This window comes from Alosa sapidissima, chromosome 23, assembly GCF_018492685.1.
Source record: "Alosa sapidissima isolate fAloSap1 chromosome 23, fAloSap1.pri, whole genome shotgun sequence".
NCBI classification, from domain to species: domain Eukaryota; kingdom Metazoa; phylum Chordata; class Actinopteri; order Clupeiformes; family Clupeidae; genus Alosa; species Alosa sapidissima.
Genome location: NC_055979.1, coordinates 17,289,262 through 17,315,409, shown reverse-complemented (window position 1 = coordinate 17,315,409; position 26,148 = coordinate 17,289,262). Strand labels below are relative to the sequence as shown.

Sequence of the window (26,148 nt, the reverse complement as noted above, 5' to 3'; positions counted from 1 at the left end):
TGGTACAGACTTGTACTTGACTTGACAAGACTTGAACACATCTGTTTTGGGATGCCAGGAACAACTGCTGGCAGTGCAGGAAACTACAGGGAGGTGGGGAGCAGGTGATCGCTAATACAAGTGGATTTCCGTATGGATGGCTGATTATACGGCGTGGCAATTCTAATAACGCGCACACCGGTGATTATGGCACCGGGGCTCAGTGGGGAGGTGCAGCGATAAAATCAGCGTGGATTTATAAGCCTATGAAAGGAAACACTGGCTCCATTGATAGTGATGCCTGCCTCACCTCACAGCGAGCAAGTTATGCCATGGAGGAGCAGCAGGAAACAAGGAGAGAGAGAGAGAGATAGAGAGAGAACAAACTGAGAGAGAGAGACAGAGAGAGCTGGGTTGACATTAATTTAAAACTGTGACACACTGATTTTCACAGACATGGATGCCGCTAACGTGCAGATATGATGGCTCATGAAAAACAAAACTAAACAGAAGCGAGCTGAAACATTGCAGGGAAGAATTTCTTGTTGTTATTTTATTCAATTTCCCCGACATGAAAAATGAATGCTCTCAACTTAGTCACTTCCTGTGCCTTATTGCCTGAGCAGACCCAAATTATTCAATCACCCTGTTGAGCATGTAACATACAAGTAATGTGTCAAGGATGATGAACGCACTGCACGGATACTATAGTGTATTATGTATGTAGTGTACATGATGTATGAAGTACTCCGATGATGTCTTGTCATTATTAAATGCTGGTGTGTAAACATATGTAAACATATGCAACCCTTGGGGAGGCTAGCAAAAAATTGCAAGGCTAGTATTGACAGGTTGGGGCATCTGGAGAAAGACGACAGAGAGAGAAAGATGAAGAAAGGGAGCGAGGACAGGAGGAAGGGAGGGAGGAAAAGAGGGAAGGAGGAAGGGAAAGAGAGAGGGAGAGGGTCCCTAGCCGCTACCCAGGGTGGTTGGGAGTAGGGGCTGTGGTGGGGGAGGGTGATTGGGGGTGGGTGGGATGCAGTCGTTTCTGAGAAGAATTACAAGTGGTGGCGAAAAACAAACCCCTCCGGCCGCTGAAAAGAAATCCCCAGGGGCTTTCGCCCGCCCGCCTGCCTGCCTGCCACACAAGCGACCCCTCGAGAAAGGCAGCCTGGAGGATTACAACTCGCCTTATTGGTTTTTCTCCTTTTCGCCACGAGAGCTGACAAAGCTGAAGATGCTGTTCAGTTTTGGGCATCAAAGAGGAGGCCGAGAGAGAAGAGAGAGAGAGAGAGAGAGAGAGAGAGAGAGAGAGAGAGAGAGAGAGAGATGACAGCAAGAAGAGAAGAGCAGAATAGACAGATGATGAGAGAGAGAAAGAGAAAGAGAGAGAGGGAGAGAAAGAGAGAAGAGAGAGAAGAAAAAAGATGGAGAAGAAAAGGGAATGACAAAGAGAGGATGAGAGAGTTTTCAAAGGAGAGATGAGCAAGTGAAAGTCTTAGCAGTTTTTTTTTTCTTGTCTTTTTTTTTTTGAAGTCGACGTTTGCTTTGGCCGCCCCCCTCCAGGACTTGGCACGAGACGATTCACCCAAATCAAAGAGGCCCATTCTCTCCATTAAGCATGAGGCAGACAGAGGTTAACCCTCCTCCACTACCAACCAGGGGAAGAGAGAGAAAGAGGGGGCACTGCGAAATTACGGTCATTACTGTGGGTGCTAGAGCTTAATATCCCTTTTAGCCGGTTGTCTTGCCGGACAAGTAGAACAGTGAAAATCTCTACATGTCGCCATGTCTGTGTAAACATTTAGACAGTCACTTCTGCTCTTGAAAAGAACCACTTTGTCTGGGCTTTGTTGAGACACAAACTTGCCCGTTGTTGATACAGACGTAGGTCATCTCTGTTGGCCTCTGGATTGTGAGACTGGATGTCATTTCAGGCGGCCGCACGCTGAGCTTGGTCCTGACCGTGCGAGCATCGCTCGCTGAGGATTCCTCTGCAAGGCCTTTGGACAGACTGTCCAATTAAAATGCAAGTGCATTGTTGTGTGCAGGGAGTCTCGGTTCCCCCTGTGGGCCCTGCCCAGCACAAGGTCACTTGCACTTAAGGAGCCAAACGAGGGCCTGTGAGAAACATTTAATTACGTGCGTTTCATTGATTGAGGCCATTTTGCTACCCACTGCCATGCCTCAGAGACCACCAGCTTCCCTCCACTGCTGTTAATTGCATACTTTTCCATTACACACTAATACACCTACACACATACACACAAACAAGCATGTACACACACACACACACAAATACACATACACATACACATACACATACACATACACATACACATACACACACACACACACACACACTCAGACAGAAATATGCAGATACACCACACTCCGATGGAGGTGGGTCAATGATCAATTTAACATGCATCATTATTAAGGATTCAATGGTCAAACCATTTAATGCTGTCCATCACGGTTATGGGAGGTACTTCACAGCTTCATCATTTAGATCCGAACGCTAATGCAAATTATTCACCACTAGAGTGGGAGTGTGTGGCTGTGGAACCTCACTTAAACTGCCTGGATATTCACACTTGGTACAATTTTTACGAGGGCCACATTGACGTTTCTCTGGCTGTGACTCCTAACCTTGCCGTGAGGCACATTGTTGTGGGAAGATTATTTCGGACTGCAGCCGTGATACAAAGAAAAGCCTTACTTCAGCCTCTTGAACTGCTGGACTCGCCTCGGCTTTGACAAACAGTACCGCACCATAAAAGATGAGTACAGGGAGGCTTTCCTGATGAAAAATCGTCTGTCTAGACAAGAGCGGCCCCGCGGATCTTAATTACCAAGAGATAAATTCTCATTTCCTTTCGCTCATATGAACTCGCCAACGAGGCCTAATCCGTGCCAAAGCTGATTAATAATTTGATATTGGTATTCTTCGGTTGACCACCAGTAATTTCCTTGAGAACTCTTAAATGTCATCACGGTCTGGGTCAAATTTAGTGCCATCTGCCTCCTGATAAGAGAGTGGCAGTGCATAATGAGGACCATTAGGAAATTTGTGCTGTGCCGCACAAAAGCCAGGGGAGGCAGAAAAAACAGGAGGGTGAGAGAGGTTGTTCAACAAGCCGTCTTTGTAAACATTACTGCAGAGTAACCGTTTCGAGGATGGAACTGGATCTCGATTGAAATATTCCCTAGGGGACCCACCAGAGAGTGTGTGAGAGAGAGAGAGAAAAAGAGAGAGGGAGAGGAGCGAGAGATAACCACGATAAAGTCAGGCATTGGCAACAGTCAAGAAGAATCTCTATTCTGCACACATAGCATCCCGAGTGAGCGGCATAGCTCACATTCTTCAGCAAATTTGCATCACAAATATGCTTCTTTGCAGGGATTTGGCAAGCTTAATAACCTTGACAGAGGACGGCCTCTTTCACTCGGCCTCTTAACGTGTCGCCTCTGCGTCCTCTTAATTTGGTCATCTAAAAGCAATTCAATCAACATAATGTTTCCCTCTCGGGGGTCCCCATACTTGATACCTGCCAGAACTGGTCTTTTCATTATGGTTTCCACAAGGGCACAACTAAGCCATCTCTGGGAAAAAAAGTACCCCCCCCCCAGACTCGGGGACCAAAAATCACTTTACTAATTAGATGCTCACACAATTGTGTAACTTTTGAGAGAATTTTTTCATTTGTAGGGCATCTGATCAGATAACAAGCTTTAGGATTAGGCCCTAAATACTGTATACAATTAATAAAATGCATGTTGTAATGTACTTAAAAACATACGTCTAAACAATTACTAAAACAACACCCAAACAAACAACATTAAAATATGAATAACTAGACATGATTATAGTATTTCTGAGAAAGATTTAGATAAATCTACCACTTGGCCAAAACTTACACCACACAGTCTGTTTATGTTTTGATTATGTGTATGTTTATGGTATTTGGCAGTGGCTTTTGTCCATAGCGACTTACAGTAAATAAACACTACATTATGTTTGCCCACTGAACTGTTACAGCCTCCTAACTTCCTCGTTTTTGGACAAACCACTCACTGACCATATCTGTTTATATTTGTGAATTAACATATTCAAATAAAACGCTGACAAAGCCTCCCTCGCTCCCACTAGATATGACAAAACACGATTCATAAGCGGCCAACGCAGGGCTCGGGTCTTTCTTCGCAGTCGATATGCATAATGAACAACATGTATGAGACGCAGCGGGGAAACAGTGTGGGGCCCGCTCGTTTCTCGCGGAGAGTAAAAAATATTCGCTCGCCTCAGCGTGTCTCCGTTGAATACCACCATCGTGTGGAGATGCACGCTCACTCTGTCAATCGACAGTGCCTGACAACTTTCCCTCTATATCACGTTATATGCTACTTGTCTATTCCACATGTTAGTAATGTCAGTATGACAACTGCACAACAGAATCAAATCAAAAAGTGCGAAACAATTTGCGCATTAGGTCACACTGTCCCACGATATGACAAAATAGTAGCCTACTGTATGAGGCTTTGTTCAGCGGCAATAAAAGACGTTGATGAGTCTAGCCTTTGTCATTTATCGTTTATGATCCTGTGGCATAAGTGACATTTCTATTTGCGTTGGGCTGTAATTTACAATGAATGGTGGCAGGTGGCATTTGATTATCATAATTTGTTGTGTGCTGTGGCGCACGGTGTCACCCGAGCACCTCGAACTACTAAACTGAGAAAGCTCTAACAAACAAAAAATGCATTGGCGAAACGACACTTGATTAGATGCCAATAACCAGTAGTATACCACTGCATTTACCGTTATGCAGTGCTGTGGCCCTTCTCCAGAATGTCAGGGCAGCCCCTATACACAGTCTGAATTCAGGGTCAATGTGTATGTGTCATATCACCAAACTAAGCATACGCAGGTCACGAAAGAGTGAGGTCCGTGCCAAACACCATGCTCAAGCTGACTGGCACACGGCTGTTGAACGTTAACGTCCCAGTCGAGTTTCCCGGTGCTGTTGACTGAGACTTGACAGGGTGTGTATTTCGCAGTTCGGTAACTTTTATACGACAAAAAGGGAGCCAAATAAGAGACCATCTGTGCTCTCTTGGGACAGAACATTCCCTTAGTTGTAAGTGTGAAATGAGCGTTGGCTGAACGCCTCTGCTCGGACCGTAAACAAACACCTTGCGCACAATTGTCACTCACCTGACTGCGAAGCGCTCAGCCAAATCATAGACGAAGTGATAAAAAGGCAATGAAGAAAACGGGGAAGCTTCATTTTGTTCAGAAGATTCGACGATTGTAACTCCCTTTTCTCACATGTCCAGTAAAGTATCCCGTTTTTCGCGCGGTAATAAAACTCAGCTTGTGTCCAGTGCGCAATTCTGATTGTCACATGTATGTCAGTCGGGTTTCGTGCTTATGCTTGTGTCTCGGTAATCAATGCAAATAAAGTTATTGGAAAAGCGTATTCGTTAGTTTCCACTGCGCCTATGGCTTCGTCTAGATTGCTAAACTGACACTGACATTATTCTTGGCTGATTTCGGCACGGAGCGACCGTTCGGCGTCCGGGCACACCTCCCCCGAATGTTTTTTGCCGCCCATCTAACGAATGATTGGCTATAGGAACAGGTCCTTTCTTGAAATCCCCACCCCATATCTCTGTTCGTCGTCATTCATTGGCTGCTTAACTCATTAATGTGTTAAAATGCTGCTCTTGCCTGCTACGACACCTGCTTCAAAGTGAGGAGCAAACTTAGAAAACATTTCTTCACTATGATCTTGTGGTTGCGCTTAGGTGTAACAATAGCCTACTTCAAGCACACCAATAAGCCGAGTTCCGTAGGCGCATGTAAACACACACATACAAACACACACACAAACACACACGCACAGACACACATACAACCTTAATAAAATCGCAATAGTAGGATATGCAAATTAATACCCGAAAGTAGCTATGACTGCTTTATGATCAGAATGGACACAATTCAGTTAATCCATAGGATCTAATTATCTGAGCATAATAGGCTATTCGATATTTTTTAGTGGTCAATTAGCTTCAAATGCCTACCTCGCAAAACGCATTTATCAACGTGCTGCATCGGTTATGTTGTGTGTTTAGAATATAGCTAATAAATTAATAATTTTAAAAGTATACGAGTTGTGACTCGACAGGTGTTTCAAAAAGTGAGAGTGGCCAAGATAGAAAATGAGGTGTTAGTTGCATAATTTTCATCCTATGGCCGCTAGAGGCCCCCAGGTTGCAACTGAATTTGCAGTGGATCTATCAGTCTTCCTTCTTAGTAGATGTGTAACATTTGGTTATGATTGTATCTTGTGTATTAGGCAGTACACCAAAGATAAACATAGGCAGAGGCATGCAATGTTAACTTTTTTTAGGAACAGTCAAATGTAGGCTAATTGCATTCCGTTAATTAGTGTCTGATGTTATTGTTTATTACATGTAGGGCTGAATATTATTAGTATTATAATATTATAGTATTATATAACCACAATTATTTTAAGATGAAAAAATAAGAAATAGCTTAAATGGCGAGCAATGGGTCTGAGGTTTACTGACACACTCCATGTTCCATTTTTAATTCCATAATGCCATCTAGTGGCTACAGCACCGACTTGAACTTGTTGATACTAGGATCATGTAGAGCTCTTCTTTAGACAGTCAGAGAAGTATTGTGCATTTACTTCTATGTCCAATACACCAGGGTTCCTACAGACCTATGGATTACCTCAATCACTAGCCCATCCTCACATTTCTAGTGCTTTAATCAGGGATGTAGTGGAGGCTAAACGCAAGTAACAGTTTACCCACTTCTGACATTTCAGAAACAGAGTTTATCCACCTCTTATTAGAGTTTATCCACCTCTTATTAGAGTTTATCCACCTCTCAGAAAAGTTTATTCACCAGCTGCAACTTTTAACATTCTAAAATCACACTGTATTATCCGTACACTCGTCAACATTCTAGGAACCATTTAATACCACTGGTATTGTTATAAACATTGGACAATAAACTCCACCATAATCAAACATGTTCTGAATGCCTTTTTTAAAAAAAAAAAAATCTGATACCGCATAGCGCAGTCCACCTCACCGAGATCACAGAAATCATAGTTTACCCACCTCTTATGTTACTACTACATCCCTGGCTATAATAAGATGCATGTATAACTGAGGCTATTTTAAGAAATTGAATGCCATCAGAAGCCTATGTTTCCTGGTGCCTATAACTGGCGAGACAGAGGTATGAGGAGAAATGTTTGGCTGGTTGTATTAAGGCTATAAAAGCTAGTGTCAGGTGGCAAAGCAATCTTTAAATTACCTTTTGAGGTTAAGCTTTTGGGTGAAATACTCAGTCGGGTAAATAAAAAATAGTAAAATAATAATAATAATAATAATAATAATAATAATAAAAATAGATAGTATTATATTTTAAAAAGCACACTAAATACATACAGGTTGTAAAAACCATGGGACTATGCCTTATTGTGGAAGTCATGGGTAAAGGAGTATAATGTAAGATTTATTAATAGATTGGTTTTGCAATTTGCAAACACTGGAATATACTCAAAATATGAAGCCATATTAATCCTATTTGGTATAAAAGTTAGACTAAAAAGACTTCCCCATCCTCCATAAAGATTACATAATATCACTACAATAATTACAGTATACAATAGTACAATATTATAGTAATATTATTGCTATGATATGTTGTGTAATGATTGCAGTGCAGAACAATAAAAAGCAAAATAAAAGTTTACAGCTTTACCACCAAAAGAAATGAAACTTTCATCTTGTTTAGGACATTTTACAGTAAAGCTGAACACAAGAAGACAGACTGCCTACACAATAGTCTGTCAGAATGAAAACAAATATGTATGTACTACTAGACTCTTGAACAGATTAAATCGACCAGTATTGGGTTCATATATTAGGTAAATGATGTTATTATGTAGTATGATAATTGTATGTTATTATTAATGGCATGAGTATGAATAAGTAACACTTTATGGACCCTTTCAACAGAGTTCCATTATCAGCATCATAGTTGGCCCCACAAGACTTCCTTTTTAACATTCCATATGTTATCTTAATGCAGAGGAAATAGATTGGGGCCCAAATAGAACGTTCAAGCATTGTTTTTGTTTTTGTTGATGAAAGGGTCTATATTGCAGAACCCTTGTTACAGTTTATTCACACCCTGAATATGTAACAATGTAACAAACTGGGTAATACTATGTTGTGCATAATGGAATTTGTACAGATATATGTAGTAGGAAATGCTTGCTACAGTACTCTGCCAAAGTGCTTATTTCTTCTGACAAAAAACTGTTGTGACTATGGGGTGAGGTTGTTGGGTGATGACACCCCAAAGTTAACCATCTTCTTGAGGCCGTGCAACCTAGATTTCTCTTTGCTAATGGTTAGCATTACATTTTGAAATGTAAACAAACTGGTAAACTTTGTGGTGTAATTGCCCCCAACCTCTAGCCTGGTCACGCCCACCTAGCATACCCACCTACCCACCTAGAATTGCTAGTGATAACCTAGACTATGCTGTGTTACATGTAAATGGGAGTATGAATGGAATAGAATATCAACAACTCATGGAATATCAACGAATTATGTAAATCTCATAATCACAATATTGTCTTATTCTGAATAAGATAAATAGTCGGAATATTGATGTCCACGTAAAACTAGTCAATGACAAGACTCAGCAGCACCAGACTATTGGGGTAAAAGTGCTATTATACCATTTTTTTTGTTTTCATCCTAAATGTTTTATTGTCAAACTACACCACTGCAACACATCATATTAACAAAATGTTACTGTGGCAGAACATTGGACCAACTTAACCAATAAAGTTTTCTGTTAAACACATTTTCTATAAATATGCTATAAAAAGTTTACTATAACGCAACTTACTTAACCAGTCTTACTTAAATTATGTTATTGTTAACAGAAAAATAACTAGATGTACCACAAAGCAGTACAAAATATGACTGCCGCTCAGTCCTGCACATTTTCTCCGCAAATCTAAATCACGCTTGTCAATTTGTCTCCATCTCCTACTCCATCCCGTACTCTTCCAACTTTTGTGTATGTAAATGAGTGTGTGCATGTATGCGTTTGCTTTTGTGTATATGTGTACTTTTCTGTGTGTGAGTTTTCACTTCTGAGTATGTGTGTGTGTGTGTGTGTGTGTGTGGGGGGGGGGGGGGGGTAATGGTGTGTTTGTGTGTGTGTGTGTGTGTATGTGTGTGTGTGTGTGTCTGCTTGCCTGCATGTGTGTGTGTGTTTTTATGTGTCTGTGTGTGTATGTTCGCTTGTGAGTGTGTGTGTGTGTGTGTGTGTGTGTGTGGGGGGGGGGGGGGGGTAATGGGGTTGTGTGTGTGTTTATGTGTGTGTGCGTGTGCCTGCTTGTCTGCATCTGTATGTTTTTATGTTTGTGTGTGTGTGTGTGTGTGTGTGTGTGTGTGTGTGTGTGTGTGTATGTGTGTGTGCATGTATCTTTATGTGTGTTTGCGTGTGTTCATGAGTGTGTGTGTGTGTATGCATGCATAGTGTACAGTCACTAAATGTACACATACAGTAAATTAATTTATTGTATGGTCCCCGCATGAACGGAAAAGGGTGTCATAATGATCCTACACTTCACATTCCATGCAGTTTTGAACCTGTCAGCCAAAGATACCACTAGTTGTCATGAACCATTTTTTCATCCTTCAACGGATGTAGATTGAACAAGGTTTCATTTTAAGGCCTTGTAAAAACAAAAGGCTTTACTTACTTTACTTACCCTGCTTGTGAAACTACCAATATATGTGTGTGTGTGTGTGTGTGTGTGTGTGTGTGTGTGTGTGTGTGTGTGCATGCATTTTTATTTTTACACCATAGGGATCACAATAACTATATAATGCTATTCACGATTTGCCTTCTTCACATCGATGTGAAGGTTGTTTCATCCGTTGTCTATCCCTTAATCCTGCTTTTTTCCAGTTTATAGCATTTCTTCAGACTTTCATTTTAAACTGTGACATCTGTAACAATCTGCCACTACTGTATCATTACTATAGTCTTGGCTGAAATCGATGGTTCCCTTCCTCGAATGAAAGAAAAACACTAATTTGAAATAATTTTAAACTGACAAAAGTAATCAACATTCATCACTGTTTCCATGTTTACTGCAAATTAGACTTCGATTTTGACTCTTCATTCAACAGATTATCTTAAATAATAAAACAAATGACACTGACAAAAATGATAGTACCCTTCACCTAATAGTGTGTTGCTCAGTCTTTAGAGGCAATCACGTTCAACAAATGCTTTCTATAGCTCTGACCAAGACTCCTATAGCCAACCCAAGTTTGACAGGTGCATTATGAGCTCATGAGCAATTAACCTTAAATTAATTTAATCATGATGATGATGCTTAAGAAATCATAAATCATAATGATGTACCCATCGTACCTAATGTCTTAGTTGATGTGTTGTTCATGCATGAGGTCATGAATGAGAAACTATGAACTCATGTAAATTCCTGATGATTCATAAGATATAAAGGAATGAAGTAATGCATAAATCATGAATTAATTCATGCATGAATTCACACAAATTCATGTACCCTTACCGTAAAATGTTACCAATTTCATTATGTGAAGTGTTATGAATTAAACATTGTATTTTGTTTGAACAAAATAGTAAAAGAAAGTTCCCTGTTACTGTAACTTGAATGAAGTTTGGCTAGATCAAACAGAGTTTTATGATTTGTAATGTATCAGCCCATTCTTTTTCACTGTTAGGAACATGTCCATTGCACTAAAGACTAGACTAGCTATTCATACTGACAATCTTTTTATAAGTACAATCTATGCTATAAAGTCATCATCAAAATGACAGGCAACTGCAATAAAAACAAAAGTACTGCCATACCCCATTTGTCCAGTAGTTGGAGTGCAAGGTTGTCATTCTGTTTTCTTCTCTCACCCTTGTTGCTGTATCTCTGACCCCACCCCCATCAACTCAGGGGTGGGTGGGGGGTGGGGGGGAACCACTGCATCCTGCCACAAACTGGACATGCCTGCAATGTAACTTTACAGTGTGAATTTCTGACTACAGTTAGTGTAGTTTATATTATATTATATTATATTATATTATATTATATTATATTATATACTTTAATTACTTTGCTGTTAAAGAATGTGTATGTGTTGTCTGTATGTTGCTGAGACCTTGAATTCCCCCTGGGGATCAATAAAGTATCTATCTATCTATCTATCTATCTATCTATCTATCTAGTGTGATATACCTTCATAGTTTGACCTGCAGTATTCCAGTGATTCATTTAGATACAGTATATGATGTTGCAACTCTTGCCTTTCACTCTAGGAGATGAGGGGGGGGGGGCAGGTTAGCTCTGGCAACACCTCTGTTCATACAACAAGCCATAAAAAGGGTAAAATTAATTGCATATAGATATAGCATGTACAAACATGTAGAATTACCATATCAAGGAGATGGTTTGTTACTCAACACCTTGGATGTCACCACTTTTGTCTTTCTAAAGCATGTTGGAGCCCAATTAGATAGATTCTATCTATCTATCTATCTATCTATCTATCTAATTGGGCTCCAACATGCTTTAGAAAGACAATAAAGTTATGTGTGTATAAGCAGTACTTAACAAATTTGATGTAAACATGGGTAATTCCAATTTGACACCATCTCTTGCTTTGCATTCTGGTATGCAAATTAAAGCTTTGAATCTCAAGAAAAGGCCATCTCTTAGGCTAGGCAAATTCAAACCCATCAAGGCATTTCCAACAATAGGCCTAATTGCTTGCCTGATATAACCATATAACTTAATCTAACCTTCTACGCAATAATTTGCTGCAGCTGATTTTATAAAACATTCCCTGGTCCTCGGTGGTTCGTCCACCCTGTGGCCCCGTTACCTTAAATCAAAGCTCTGAGAGTCAAGAATGAGCATTGTCCTTTTAACTCCCCAGTCGAGTTGAAAAAACAGTGACTTTAGACTTGACTTGCGACTCCACCTCAAAAGACTTCAGACTTGACTCGGAGCTTCGAGACTCGTGAACGACCTAAATTTCATGCAGTTATTGTTTTTTTTATATAAATGTATTAATGTATTTCTATTTTATTTTATTGCTGCATATACTTTGGGAAACGTATGACGAGCAGCATGTCCCCTTTGCCCTAATGTGCGGCGTAACGCATGCGCTATGTGCGCGCACTCACAGATAACAAAAAACATTGACCATGACGAAGTCCTCCCGTTGAGCCTTTTATAATTATTTTCGGTTAGGTTATAATAACTTCGTGAACAGTGGAATTAAGCGAACAGCTACATGCAAGATGTGTGGCACCAGGATAAATCATGCGGGTTCAACAACATTTAATTTCATCAGGCATCTCGAAACGCACCCAGACAGATCAGTCACATAGATAGACTACTAATGAACGAGACGTTAAACAAGCTAACCATCGCAAAATGTTGTGCTAATGCTGGAAACAAAATTAAGCTAGCTCCAGCATGAGTGGGTTTTTTTTGCTGTCACGAGTTCACATCTACTTTTGGCTGCCCATATTTTATTTGTTAAAAAAACATAGAACCGTTGCAGTAGAGTGGGGGAAAACGCCCCCCTTAAGGAATATGTGATATTTATGTGAAACAAAAAGCTAAATATGTGTAGAATTGCTATCTTAGTTTTGAGGGACAATGTCATGAATTCTAAACCAAATATGAAAATTGTCCAGAGTTAACAGTTAATTAGTATTTCAACAACAACAAACATTGAGCAAAAGGGGCGTTTTGCCCCAGCGGTGGGGTAAAACGCCCCCCAAGGGTGGGGTAAAATGCCCCCACCCTGTCAAAGCAATGGCCCTCATTAATAGCAAAACCAAAAGTAAACAACTAAAGTAAACACAATATATTGTGGAGCAATAAAATATAATCAATAAATTGATTACAAGCTACTATATTTGATCAATATATTGACAATAGCCAACTCTGTTTTAGTGACTGCTGAAAATTAGAACACTTGCCTAAAAATCCATTTTTCTTTTGTTTTCTTGAAGTACAGAGCATGCATCCATTTTATGGTGGGTACTTGTACATCACCATTGTCAGCATAGTGCATAGAAATAAAAACAACAACATTTTACTTCATCTAGTGATTAGTTTGTGAAATATAAGAGGGGGGCGTTTTACCCCAAGGGGCGTTTTCCCCCACTCTACCCTATAGTTTAGAGGTATTTCCCCCCCAGAACACAGTCAGTTGTATCATGCAAATGAGCAAGCAATTGACATGCTTTGAATACATAATATTTAACAGTACAATGTTCAGGAGAGATCAGATGGCCAGAGACTTGAGACTTGACTTGGACATCTAAAAAAATGACTTTGAGTGAACATCTCTGTAGGACACACTTGCTAAACAGAAGCCTTTTTCAATGGTTCTTATCCCCCTTACATGTTGTCATTAACTCAGACCAAATGTAATTGAATCCAATTTAGCATGATTACCTAACTGTTGCTGGAGGCTCTAAAGGATTTATTCACTGAAAAAGTAATCAGCGGGAGTTTCCGCAAATGAGGAATCATCAAAGATACTCATGCCCGATAATGACCTTTATGTTTCCACTCCCCGCAGGTCCTAACGCACGTTCCACCAAGCTTGTCAAAATCATGCCCACCAAGGAGACAGAAATCAGGGTTAATTCTTATTACACTTTTTTTTAGTGTAGCCTGTGCCTAAGCATACATTTTATGAGTAATATGGGAAAACAATTATCCGTACCATTACTGTTATCTGAGGAAGGAGCCATTCATACATTAAAGCAACACAATGTAGTTTTATTTCCCTGAACTAACGTTTTCAAACGGTTTCGTTTTGATGATGCACTGCCTGATAATGGGCAAGTATTGCACGTGAGGTATTGTAGGCTGTCAGTTTGTGATATGTGGTATCCCCTTAACACTAAATGTGTACCCATGTAGGCTACACTGAAAATTGATGAAAAGTGATATGAATACAATTACAATGTGTTGATTTAACAGCTTGGTATATATTAGGAGTTGAACAGTGTTGCTTTGGGAATGTATAATTTGACTTATCCAGAAATGATTGAGTGGTGTCTGCAGTTTGCAATATCCACAGACAACCCTAGCTATCATCAAACTCATTTTTCCATGGTGTCCATGATGTCTTTGAACTTAATCCACTCTGATGATAAGATTCTAAATTGAAATCTCCCACAGAGATGGATAAAAATACAGACTAGCAAAATATATAGCTGGTATGCTCAGAGCTGTGCTGTGTACAATTACCTCGGACAGACCCAATCCAAACAACACTCCATGAGACACTCCATGAAAAGTTATTGTGTAGGCCTATAGCAACAAATACATCCACTGTAGCCTGTTTTGTGCTTTGTACTGTACCATTATTGGTAATGGGGTAATTTGTCTTCCTCAAGGATGGAAATCATGGATCAACAGATCAATAACTATGGCTTGTTTTGTTGCTTTTTGGGGATAGGCATTGAGTTTAATGCTGTTCTTCCTTGACTAATTCTGGACTCTAAATCTCGACTGTTAAGAGTTACATCAAATTATTATATGTTATACATGTTTTGCATTATAGGTTTGATAGCCATTATGCAGGAACAATCTAAAGCCTTCAACGTGTATGTATACTAATTTAATGAATCAATATATTTGTTTATGTAGGTTTAGAATATAACATAAACATGGGCACAGTAGCAACATGACGAGTGGGGAATAACTCTGTCTGATATCAGGCAACTGTAACACTGTGTGACTTGTTTTTCTCCATTCACTACAAAGTGGCCATCTGTTTCTGCTTATACATAGGTATGCAATTTGTGTTACAAAGTCTTATGTTTATGTAAGGGATTATTTGAAGATAACCTTTTCCATTTAGCAGACCAGTCACACACAAACAAAAAAAGATCAAACAGAAACATTTGGTTTTGACTGAATGCATTTGAACTCGTCCCCAAAATTCAATCTTCTTTTCCTTTCATGGCAAAAAAAGCATGAGAAAGTGTCCCCTAAGGAGCACCCTGTCGCCACCCTTATAATTAATCTTGAGCACTCTAAAAGCCCTCAGACATTTGAATGCACTGTAACAACAGTGCAGTACGCAGTAGGCCACACAATAATGAAGCATAAGTCGCAGCATGTTACCACTGAATGTTTGGGTGTGTTTTATTGCCTAGTTTTACACTTTGGTTTGAAAGAAGCAGTCCCTCTTGAGCGTTCCACTTGAATGGTTTGACTTGAAGACGCCCACACAAAATTAATGGTCAGCATGACAACAGTGGGCTAGTCTTTGCATGTCAATGAGTAGGAGCAGGAATGTTGTCCATAGGAATTGCTTTGCATAACATTTGTGTAAATTATGCCATCATATAATGCCACCAGATAAATTATGCTACCATTTTATGTAAACTACCTGATGCTGTGAAACTGCAATAGAAAGTTAACTGTGGAAGTCATAATAATAGATTTCAATGGCATATTCAGAGAAAATGATCTTAAGACAATTTTTAGAAGGTTATTATAGACACATACAATGGTAATATACTATAAATGTATTAGATTTGTAAATGATAGGTTAAAATTGTAACATCAGTTCTGTATGGCTTATTCAGAGCATTAGTATATGACCTTCCCATACAGACAAACCTTGTGTGTACTCGGTTATTAGAGGTTGTTAAAAGAGGTCTTTGTATCTGAAATTTTAAATAAAGCAGACCCTCTGCAAAAGGGTTCGACAAAAGGTGTTCCCAGTATGGATCCAATATGGCAATATGGGGGAACATATTGAAGTGTGACCTCAACCCCACCCCAACCCCAAAAAATCCCACTTCCAAGCTCCAAGTTTTCAACTGTAGTTGTTTTCTAGGCTATAAGGAGGATTTTGTTAAACAAAGGCCACATATTTTAATGGGTGCAGATGGGGGTGAAGACACGGGGTGGCAGCATAAACATTCAGTGTAGCAGCACGCTCATAATTCACTGTAATCCCCAGCATCATATGTTAATATACAGAATGTTGCCGGTAGGCCTATGTCAAAATACAAAAAAAAAGGGCTACCTCGATTGATTTAGAGAATAAATTAATGGTCAGAGAAAATGGTCAGTATCGTGATAGAATAAACAGTAGGTTAATTACTGAATTATGTGGTATAGTGTAAAGTATCTTACAATTGAATAGGCTTATGAAGTGAAGTATGTGCATGATCGTATAACCGCAGCCGTCTACTTGAGTGCGCTATGACGCTATCCATATGAGATGCCGGATTTGAAGGCATCATTTGTTTTTAGCGTATTGTTTTTTTTTTTTCAAGCGTCCGCCATAATTTTGTCATAGGTTAATAAGGAAGGCGCGTTCACTCGCTCTATCTCATTTATCACTCCATGATGCAGCGCGTTCATTCGCTCATACATTCCCTTAATGACTAGGACGTCAAAGTCTCCACGAAGCGCACGCTGTCAGTGGAGTGTGCGGTGTTGTTTGATTATATCCGACCGCCTGCAGGGACTCGTAGTAGGCAGGTGGACTACCGTGCTGTATCAATTAGAGAGTGGCGATTCAAAGGTGAAGCTTAGTTTATCTCGCTCTTCAACTATTTTACAGTTATCCCTGATCACGGGAGTAGGCTAGAACTTAACCGGGATAAATGTATGTCAAGGCTACAGCGTACGCTGTGACTAGGTGAATTGCGTTTTCCACTTTTGTCACGGCAACAATCTACCAGTGACATGTTCGTCGTATTTTACAGATTATGGAGAACATCAAAATGTTTTAGCATTTAGCCGCGACTGGATAAGGAAGTGTATTTATTTCTTTTAAGTAGGCTGTTATATGGAGAACGATGGCACAGGAATGCACGACATTGGCTTCTAAATGTGCTCTTCTTCTTTTGGTCACAGGTGAGTAGCATTGAGACAAAGCTGCTGCAAAACACACTTTCATACAAGTAATTCTTGCTTATGTCATGAATATCGCGGCAGAAACTATGTTGTTCGCTTGACATAGCAGTGTCTACACATAACAAAGTGCTTATTTGGCTATGTTTTTTAACCCAGAAAAGATGCTTTATCATCTTTCATGCCTTTCTCATTGTTTTGTAAAGGGAAACCAATGACACTGTTGAGCAACTTAAATTATGTTGGTAAACAACCTCAATATAGTGGCGCAGTCAAAGAGGCGCATGGTGGAATATCTACGGGCAAAAAGTTAAATGCATGGTACGGGTCCCTAGAATTCCATCCGTTGTTTCCACATTTGCAGTGTTAACTGAATAGGTGCCATGATTCACACAGTGGTATTCACATGGACGTCGACAATGATTGTCAGTCCCTTTAGATATCAAACAGAGGGTTTTAAACCAAGCGATACGGTATTGTTCGTATGTCGATGGTGATGCTTAGTCCAGTAAGATCAGTTTAGCGCATACAGTCAACGCTTGGTTTAAGACAGTTGTAGTAATGTAAAGGTCATATTCATGCAATCTTCACAGCCCACGATGGCAAGAAGGAATGCAGCCTGTAAAACTCCCGGTCGAGGGAAGACTACGTCTGGGGATCCCTCACGGATATCATTGTTCAAGCCCATCAGCACCTTTCCCCCCAAAGAGAGCAAGGCATTTCGACTTCTATTCCGTTTGGAGTTTCCTATTGCTGTCCAGAAGAACTCGATTTTAAATGTGCTATTTATATGTGCAAGTAGCCAAGTACACATGGAGTAGCTTATGCTGAGTAAAAATGAGCTGCTTGCATAATAAGGTTGAGAGTGAGACTGCATACTGGCATGAAATTATGCACAGGAAATTACATGATCATACACTGTAGAACTCTCTTGGTATGACATACCCTGACCATTTTGCAGTGAAAAAGACTAAGTTGAAATATCTAAATGGTTTTCATGAAATAAGAGTAACACTATTTCAGCACTGGACCCATTGACATGGCCGCTTCTTCTTGTAGAAATACATTAGGGGTTTCCATGCTCGGTCTGTACAAGCCTAGTATTTTAGTTATGGTGTGGCACAATTTAACTCCTACCACAAAGCTGAGATGGATTAAAGAAAGTGTTCTTTTTATGGGCTTGTTGTGTTTGGGAGGCCCAAATCAGATTGGCTCTGCGGGTGCGTATTGTTGGTGTGCTGCAAATACCGGCAGCCCTATAATCCTAATTGAGTTTCAGATTGATTGAGACACAGGGCTCAGAAGTCAATTACAGCAGCTGATTTTGTCAAATATGTAGGCAGTTGCTGTTAATGCACAAACACGCATGCATACACACACGCGCACGCACACACAGTATTAAGACCTTAGGCTTGATAAGTGTACTATCAAGATATGCTCAGCATGTTGCTTGCTTTCTGTAATCCTATTTACATGAAGTCTTCCAAATAAATTATAAATTTAACACCCCCTCCACCCATCAACTGTGTCAATTAGTCTACATAAATTCTCTATTACTGCCAATGACGTGTGCATTCAGCTCAGTTGAACAGCTCCTTTCCATGAGAAGGATCCAATCAGGCACAGTGGCGTCAAATGCCAGTGAAGATGTATAGCATTCAGACAACAAATTTCTTGATTGAATTTCCACCCTCCTCCTCCGTTTCCTGCCCTTGGCACACACACCCATTACATCTAACCTGGTTTCACCTATCAGAAGCCCCTTAAATCACTGCTAACGAAGGACAAAAGAGCGGGCGAGAACTCGGTGGCACTGCGGCACAGGGTGTTTAGGTGTGACTCTGCAATCCTCTCATTTTATGGTCTGTGTCAATTTATCGTACTCCTGATTGGGTAAGCTGGGCCTCTCTGTGCGTGCGTGTGTTTACAAATCCTCTCAAGAGTATAGTGACCAAGCTAAACAGGAAATCAGTCAACCCTGTGTGTAATTCCAAATCTGCTGGGGACATCAACTAGAAACATGAGTTTTGCATGAGCAGTCTTAACTTGCTGAGAGAGAAAGAGAGTGGGAGATGCTGGGCAGAGAAGGGCCCAGAGCAAGACGGGCGGCTCTTATCTGAAGCAAACAGTCATCACATTCGAAAGCCCCACAGGAGGAAAGAGGGTTTTTTTTTGTTGTTTGCCTTTCCCCTGGAGCCTATTTTATATTTATGTGAGATTTGTTTACGCTATGCAGATAAACTGCCAAGCAAGCAGCGATGCACAAGAGACAGGGCATCAAGAGTGAACTGGTGCAATGTTGCAAAGTGCCAGGACTAGGGAGGAATATGACGAGCTCTCGACCACTGCTCCCTCAAAATACCTTTTCTAATAACAACAAAAGTTCCTAGAGAATCTCCACGCTAAAGTTTCTCTTTCTAATAAAAAATGGCTTTCTGTGTTTTTTGTCCTTGTTTGCCTTCTTGTGCAAGCTTCTTCAACCATGCATAATAGTGTTTACTATTCGACTGAATAAAATTTGAATACATTTTTATGTGAAATAGCAGTGGATTTACCCCCTTGGACTCCAACCACAGTCATTTGTTTTCCAGATTATTAAACTATTTCATGATGTGAGCAATTACAGCCTTCGCCACGACTAAACAGACACGCTGACAGGAATGATTTCTGTTTTTTTTTTTTTTTCAGCCTACCAGTTCCTGTCCACCAGCGCCTGCCATCCCCAGTATGAATACTTCATCACAGAGTTCTGTCTGACCAAGTTCTCCCTGGACATGAAGGCTCTGGATCAAAGGCTCTGGTGCAGTTGGGACGACACTGTGGAGTAAGTGAACGTGCTGCCCACACAATAGCATGCCCTGTTGACCTCCCTCAGTGCTCACAAGATGACACCCTCATTTCCAGGGATTTGTTTAAAAACGGCTTAGCCAGGCAGTTGAGGAACTGAAAGTCTCTATCATATAACTACGTTGTGGCCCAGGAGAAACCCTCATGTCTGGGAACCCGTGTGTGAAAAGATCTAGTAAATGGGTCTTTAATCCTTAAGACTTCATCTACTTCCCTGGCACACTTCAGAATAAATTTCCCCAAATCTGGATGAAGAACAGACTGAATGTGCAGTCTATGTTATGTTCTCATTCTCTCAGGAACTCACCTCCCTCCATAAGTGCTCTTTAGTTTCAGCTTCTCCCTTGGACCACTTAATAACCTTTTCTATTTTAGCTCCTTGTAGTGATCTATAAAACATGAGGCTATTCAGCCAAATAGGAGCTGCCAATCAGACAGACCCCCAGAGCACTGCAGTGAGATCCAGAGTGTGTTCTCCATGCTCTTTGAGAGCGGAGACACAAAGAGAGAGAGAGAGAGGGAGGGAAAGAGCGAGAGAGCAAGATTTTCATGGCAGCAAAAGAAGGAAAAAAGAGACGGAAGAATAGACTGTACCTAGAAACATGTAGAGAGCCGTCTCATCCTGCAGGTAATTTTATTATGTCGCACAAACTCCTCACTAGAAACATAATGTAATTTCACATAAGCATAAAATATTAGAATGGAAACTGTTTGTCACGATAAATAAGATATGGCAAAATTAGCTTGTTGTTGTTGTTGAAGACACACCACTTCCATAAACACAGTTCATTTGACCTGAATGATTGCTAAACAACAGAAATGGAATTAAAATATTTGGGTGTTCCATCTGGATATCAGAAGACAGACTGGTCACACTCGCAGCTGTCTATTTACACAAAGTCTGTTTTATTTTCCGTCAGCACTTCCTGAGAAGCTAGCCAGTCTGAAACGGACACAACTCTGTGAAGTATCAGAGAGAATGTTTGGTCTGTGTTGCCTGTAGCAATAATCAGAGATGTTACACAGTCTGTAGAGACACTTAACTAATGGTCTGGTCAGAATCTGCATTTGTCTATGATTATGATTCTGTACTTGCTGTCACTTTTGCTGCTGTAACAATGCAAATTTCTTTGTGAGACAATTAAAGGATTATCTTATCTTATCTTGTTCTCACAACGTTGGCTTGGCCAAGCAATTGCAATGTAAAATCAGATCTTCACAGAATTGAAGTGATCAATAACTGTTAAAAGGTTTTTCTGTGTGCAATGGAACATTACTTATGCATTATAGGATTTCAGCTTGCTATCAATGCATAGCTGTGAAGATGTTATCAGATATGCCAATATTCTTTTTGGTGTAAATGTATTCTTGAAAAAATCCAAAGCAAAAAAGAGCCAGGCTTTTTACAGAACCGCGGGAGCAAAGAGAGAATAATTATAAATTCAAATGACCGCATGCGATATTGGCATGTCTTAAATCTCCCACATTATGCCATCCACTTATTCTCCCATTCATTCTGTGTAAGAGATGAGAGGAAAGTGGGATTGGGAATCGTACATGATAGGCTTCTTCTCCGCGCACTTGGCTGCCTTAATCCCTCTTATCATGTTCCTGAGAACACTAGTCCGTGAGGAATGTTTATGTAACACCCAGTACATCCACCTGTGACTATGACGGCTGCAGATAGATCCGTGCCAAAGTGTCTCTCGGACACATAGAGGACACTTAACAGGGGCAGTGGTGGAGTAATGAGAGGTTTGGTTTCTGGTTGAGGTCAGTTCTGCGAAATGAAACAGATCAATCAAAATATGTGTTACATGTGGGCAGTATTTAGTGTGGATGAAATAACAGCTTTTTTTCGTCAACTGTGACAGGAGACTCCAAGACTTTTTACTCCATCCAGGGGATTGTGGTTCGGATTTGGTTGCACAGCCTATTTGTCATTAGTGAATCGATCTCTCTATCTGTGTGACAACATTTCCGCTGTTTATTGTTATGACAATAGAGGCTGTGCTGCTTTTGGAACATTTGATTGCTCTACCACAAATGAAAGCCTGAACAGCGGCGCTGTACTAATACACTTGAGCCGACACAAGTACACTTCACAGCCCACGAGGCAAGCAACTGGCAGCCACGCTCAGGCAGAAATGTCAGTGGATGCCTGTGAGATGCTATATAAAGCTCCATTCGGCTTTTCCCCAGGTCGTTCATCTGGGGGGAAATCTGCCTAGTCTTGGGAGTATTGTGGTGCAAAAAGCAAAACATAACCCCACTGATTGCTGCCATTACAGCTTCACTGGGATATTGAAACCGCCTTTGTGTGCAAGGACTCCTCATAAATCATTAACTGTCCTTGATTAGCTTCAACAGCGCATGCCCCCCTCCTCAATACAGAAAAGGCTATTTCAAGGTGTTTTGGCTAGAGGCTAATAATGGATTAGTATACATTTCCTGTGTTTATCAGTAATCACTCTTTTACAGGCTGTTAGCAACCAATTAAAACACGGCACCACCTTCCCCGAGTTTAGAAGGCGAGTTGTGCCATTAATTCTAATCAAGATAGTATAGATTGTTCCTGCTAGTGCCAGTTCCATAGTGCTGAATAGCAGTCAGTGATTCTAGTATTTGTTCCCCTTACTCCACCCTACCCTCTCCATAACCCCCAACAACAGCCTGGATATAATAAGCAGTGTTAATCCTGCCTGTAACACTATCTGCTAGCCTGCCTTTTGCATTTCATAGCTAAAGTTCCCCCCTCTCTCTCTCTCTCCCTCTCCTGCTCTGTGACTCTGTATGCTATTTTCATACATATGAGAATCTTACTGAAACTCCGCTGCATGGCTAAAAATACAAATTGGCACAGACAAAGTTAAGTGTTTGAGCTAGACTTGTCTGAAGGCAATAAAGAACCACGCAAAGGGGGGCACTAGCTGGTAAATAAATACCGGCTTCCACAACCTCAGTTAAGAGCTACCTTAAGGCTAATAATATTGTTTTTGAAACCCACATGAGGAAAGAAAATCCATTGTTCCACCAAATCCATTCACAGACACAAACAGAGGTTATTAAAGGGATTATATTGAGGCTTAAGGCTTATAGTGTCGGCTACTAAGGCTGGGGGACATTAATATGCTTAATAAATTGTAAGAGACAATCATGGCCCATGAATGGCACTTGGAGGATAACATATCCATGCCGATGTCAGGCTAAAAGGACAAGAACACAATTTGTTTAACTCTTGGGATTTGTGGGAAGAAAATAGTGGAATATTTAAATTAGATTTATTTATTTGTCTAGAGTGGGAGAATATACAGTACTTATGGGATCACAGTCCCCCTGGAGGTCAGTTGTCATTTACCATGTTTCTGAGGGACTTGTGTACTGTTGTTGTTGTCATCATCCACAGGCTGTACGGATCCCTGACCAACTGCACGTTCCAGATAGCCACGAAGATGGGCTGCTTCTGGCCCAACCAGAAGGTGGACGAGTTCTTCATCAACATCCACCGGGACTACTTCAAGGACTGTGCCCTGACCGGCCGGCTGCCCCATGACCCGCCCAATCACATCCTGGGCCCCTTCATCGCCGTGCCCGTGCTCATCACCTTGCTCATGACAGCCCTGGTGGTGTGGAGGAGCAAACGCAGCCAGGGTGTCATGTAGATTTGAACCCCTCCAGGGACCCTCGTCCACCAGCATGCCACGGAGGGCCTACAGGAAAGGGACTCCCTACACATCCGGACTGGAAAGGAAACCCAATGCTTGACCTCTGTCATCTAATCACAGTGACAAAGTGGAACTATGCGTTTGCCCTGCTGATGGGATATATCTGACCTAATAACCTTTACAGATGGACAATGGGGAAAAAAGGCAATAGATATACTATAAATCAAGCGTTGCTTACGTAAGAGAAGGACTTTGATGTCTCTTTGAATCCGCTCACAATCTTCACCATAGCTTAAGATAACTGTAGGCTAATAACTGCTAGTGATAGAAGTAGTATGACATTTCAACTCCCCGAAGCTGCTGATCGCCATTGCTCTATTTTTGCCTGTCTGAACAGCACTCCCACCAACCCCCCCCACCCCCCACCCCCAATTGAAGTGCATTCTTGGCTCATGTTGCAGTGATGTTTGGCAGGGGTTCTCTTATTGACAACGAATACCAAAAAACAACACAGCTGTGGCCATGAGTTACGCTATAGATCCACTGGAAAAGAAACATCCAGTTGGAACATGACTGTCCAGTGAAAGAAGCGCTAGTAACCCACGTCAGACTCATTTGGAGTTGACCCCTACATACAGTGTGCGATTCTGGCGTGAGGCTTTAGATATTTGAGCTCAACGGCCAATCAATCACTTAACCCTCCCTTCCATACTCCAGTAGGAATGTGTTGACTGGCTGGAATTGATTTGGGTACAGCCTAGGCAAATATGTTTGTTTCCCATTTAGAGATCCAGGACAGGAGACAGGACAGCTACAGCAATTCACTCTATTTTACAAAAATGTAAACTATTGGATGAGAATTGCAAACTCTACCTTTTAAGGTGGATTTTGGTTGCACTGAGATGTTAGGTCTACTGTTGTGTTCCTCCAGACTCTCATGAGTAAATCCAGTGTATCCTGTTCCCTTCCTAATGTCAGTTGTTAGATGTATACTGACAGCCAAATTGTGTGGTGAGATAAATGAGTCCTAACTTAATGAACCTGGGTTTAAATCTTGGGGTACTACACTTCATAAATACAAAGTAAAGGGTTGATTTCCCGGCGGCTGGATTATTGCAGCTTGACAAGTCACACAGCAGCAAACAAAAGCCTGGGCTTCATTAGGAACGTTTCTTCGAGGAGGATCAAAAGACTGTTCCTTCTCCAGGAGCCTGTGCACATTGCATAACGAATCTGATCCTACTGACAACTCCGCAGGCCGCCCTACAAAGCATTCTCACCTCAGCAGTCAACATCTGAATCACAATGAGACGTTCACGAATTCATGTGCGCTCCAGATGACTGTGTGGGAAGTGATACCAACAAAAACGCCCCCTCAGGTGAAAAGCGTTTGGTGTTGGCCCACATGGGATCGAAAAATAGATCTCTTCAATGGAAGGTCCAGAGAAGCTGTTGGGAGCTTCCACCCTCGCATACTGAATATTTCCTGTGCCACCTCCTCAAAATGCATGGCTTTTTTCGTTTGCGACAAATAAAGTCTGTCTCTGTTTGTCTCTTTACCTTGCTATCTTTTTTATTTATCTCTGAAGGTTCCTTTTAAAAAGCTTTTCATTTTGTCATTACCCAAAGAGTATTTTGTTTAGCTGTGTGTGTCAAGGTAAAAGCAGTCCAGATCTGACATTCTTTGCATGAATGGCAAGGCCACATGAAAGTGACGCTCGTACTTGACCTGGGGGCTGGATGTTCGGAGCTCACTAACTTTGCACTTAGAGCGAGTTAACAGACATCCGACCCCACACCCAAGAGGCCTCTCGCAGTCTCACCTTGACTGACAGCTCTCGAGAGGGTGAGCGACAGGTGCGCAGTGAAGACAAGCTCGCAACAGGACATGGGAAAAGGGCGAACGTTAAGAGTGTTACGCAAAGGTGTGTAAAGGGAGCTGAGGGCCAGCGAGGATCGCTCAATGCAGGGCTGTTTAATCTAGTCCTGTATTGGAAATGGCGTGACACCCCATTGGCGAAGGCAAACCCTGGGTGTTTATCATGGTCTATGGTGATGTGACACAACAAGGTCAAGGTCAGATACTGTAGATAAATGGATGTCAAATTAAAAGAGCATCTGATAAGCAAGATCTTATCCACTCGGCAAAGTGGGAGTGGGTAACAAAAACACCCCGACAGATCAATGCACACTGGACTCGAACGTGTCGCCGGTCGTGTCCTGTGATAGCCAGTGACCACTGTTTCCCATGTGTGCTCAGAATGAACAATTAAGCCCGGAAGATAACCGGCATGCGCTTAATTGGTGTGCGAAGAACGACCAAACGCTCTATCGAAATCAATGGCCCTCCCCCGAGAGAAGTTTACCGGATTGATCTATTAAAAGGCATGCTCCCAAGGGGACCATCCTGTACCAATTAAATACAGGTTTTCAATCTTACAAAGAGCCTCATGCTTCGGGCTTTATAAACAGATGAGAACAGAACAGAACAGCAGAACAGACACAGAGGGAGGTGTGTGTGTGTGTGTTGGAGAAATGTGTGCACGTCTGTCTGTTTGTGGGGCTCTTGAAAGCCCATCGAAAATCTATTCTCTTGTCTCCTGACAAGCCTCTCTCTCTCTCGGGGCACG

At 41.2% G+C, this 26,148-nt stretch overlaps 2 protein-coding genes across 7 annotated transcripts in view; one reads left to right on the top strand and one right to left on the bottom strand.

The window, feature by feature from the left end:
• LOC121698748 (receptor tyrosine-protein kinase erbB-4-like) overlaps nucleotides 1-5,559 on the bottom strand; it is a 266,829-nt gene extending 261,270 nt beyond the window's left edge. For both annotated transcript variants that reach the window (XM_042081092.1, XM_042081093.1), the window contains exon 1: nucleotides 5,198-5,559. In XM_042081092.1, the coding sequence (XP_041937026.1) occupies nucleotides 5,198-5,270 (73 nt within the window). In that variant the 5' untranslated portion in view covers nucleotides 5,271-5,559. The remainder of the gene's footprint in view (nucleotides 1-5,197) is intronic.
• A 10,866-nt stretch (nucleotides 5,560-16,425) lies between these two features.
• Nucleotides 16,426-25,077, top strand: ramp1 (receptor activity modifying protein 1). 5 transcript variants are annotated; one of them, XM_042081256.1, is made up of 4 exons: nucleotides 16,426-16,674; nucleotides 16,934-17,009; nucleotides 19,695-19,830; nucleotides 23,260-25,077. In XM_042081256.1, exons 1-4 carry the CDS (start codon nucleotides 16,531-16,533, stop codon nucleotides 23,513-23,515), a joined length of 612 nt encoding a protein of 203 aa, XP_041937190.1. In that variant the 5' UTR covers nucleotides 16,426-16,530; the 3' UTR covers nucleotides 23,516-25,077. The 5 variants fall into 5 exon arrangements, with proteins under 5 accessions (XP_041937190.1, XP_041937194.1, XP_041937193.1 ...); XM_042081260.1 differs by having other exon boundaries at nucleotides 16,931-17,009; XM_042081259.1 differs by having other exon boundaries at nucleotides 16,426-16,791.
• Nucleotides 25,078-26,148: the final 1,071 nt, after the last annotated feature.

Bases quoted from the DNA above. Each gene is read 5' to 3' on its own strand.
- ramp1 (XM_042081256.1), top strand. From the start codon at position 16,531: ATGACTAGGACGTCAAAGTCTCCACGAAGCGCACGCTGTCAGTGGAGT. The intron at 16,675-16,933 runs GTGAAGCTTAGT...TCTTTTAAGTAG, and splicing joins TAGAGAGTGGCGATTCAAAG to GCTGTTATATGGAGAACGAT. The intron at 17,010-19,694 runs GTGAGTAGCATT...TTTTTTTTTCAG, and splicing joins TCTTCTTCTTTTGGTCACAG to CCTACCAGTTCCTGTCCACC.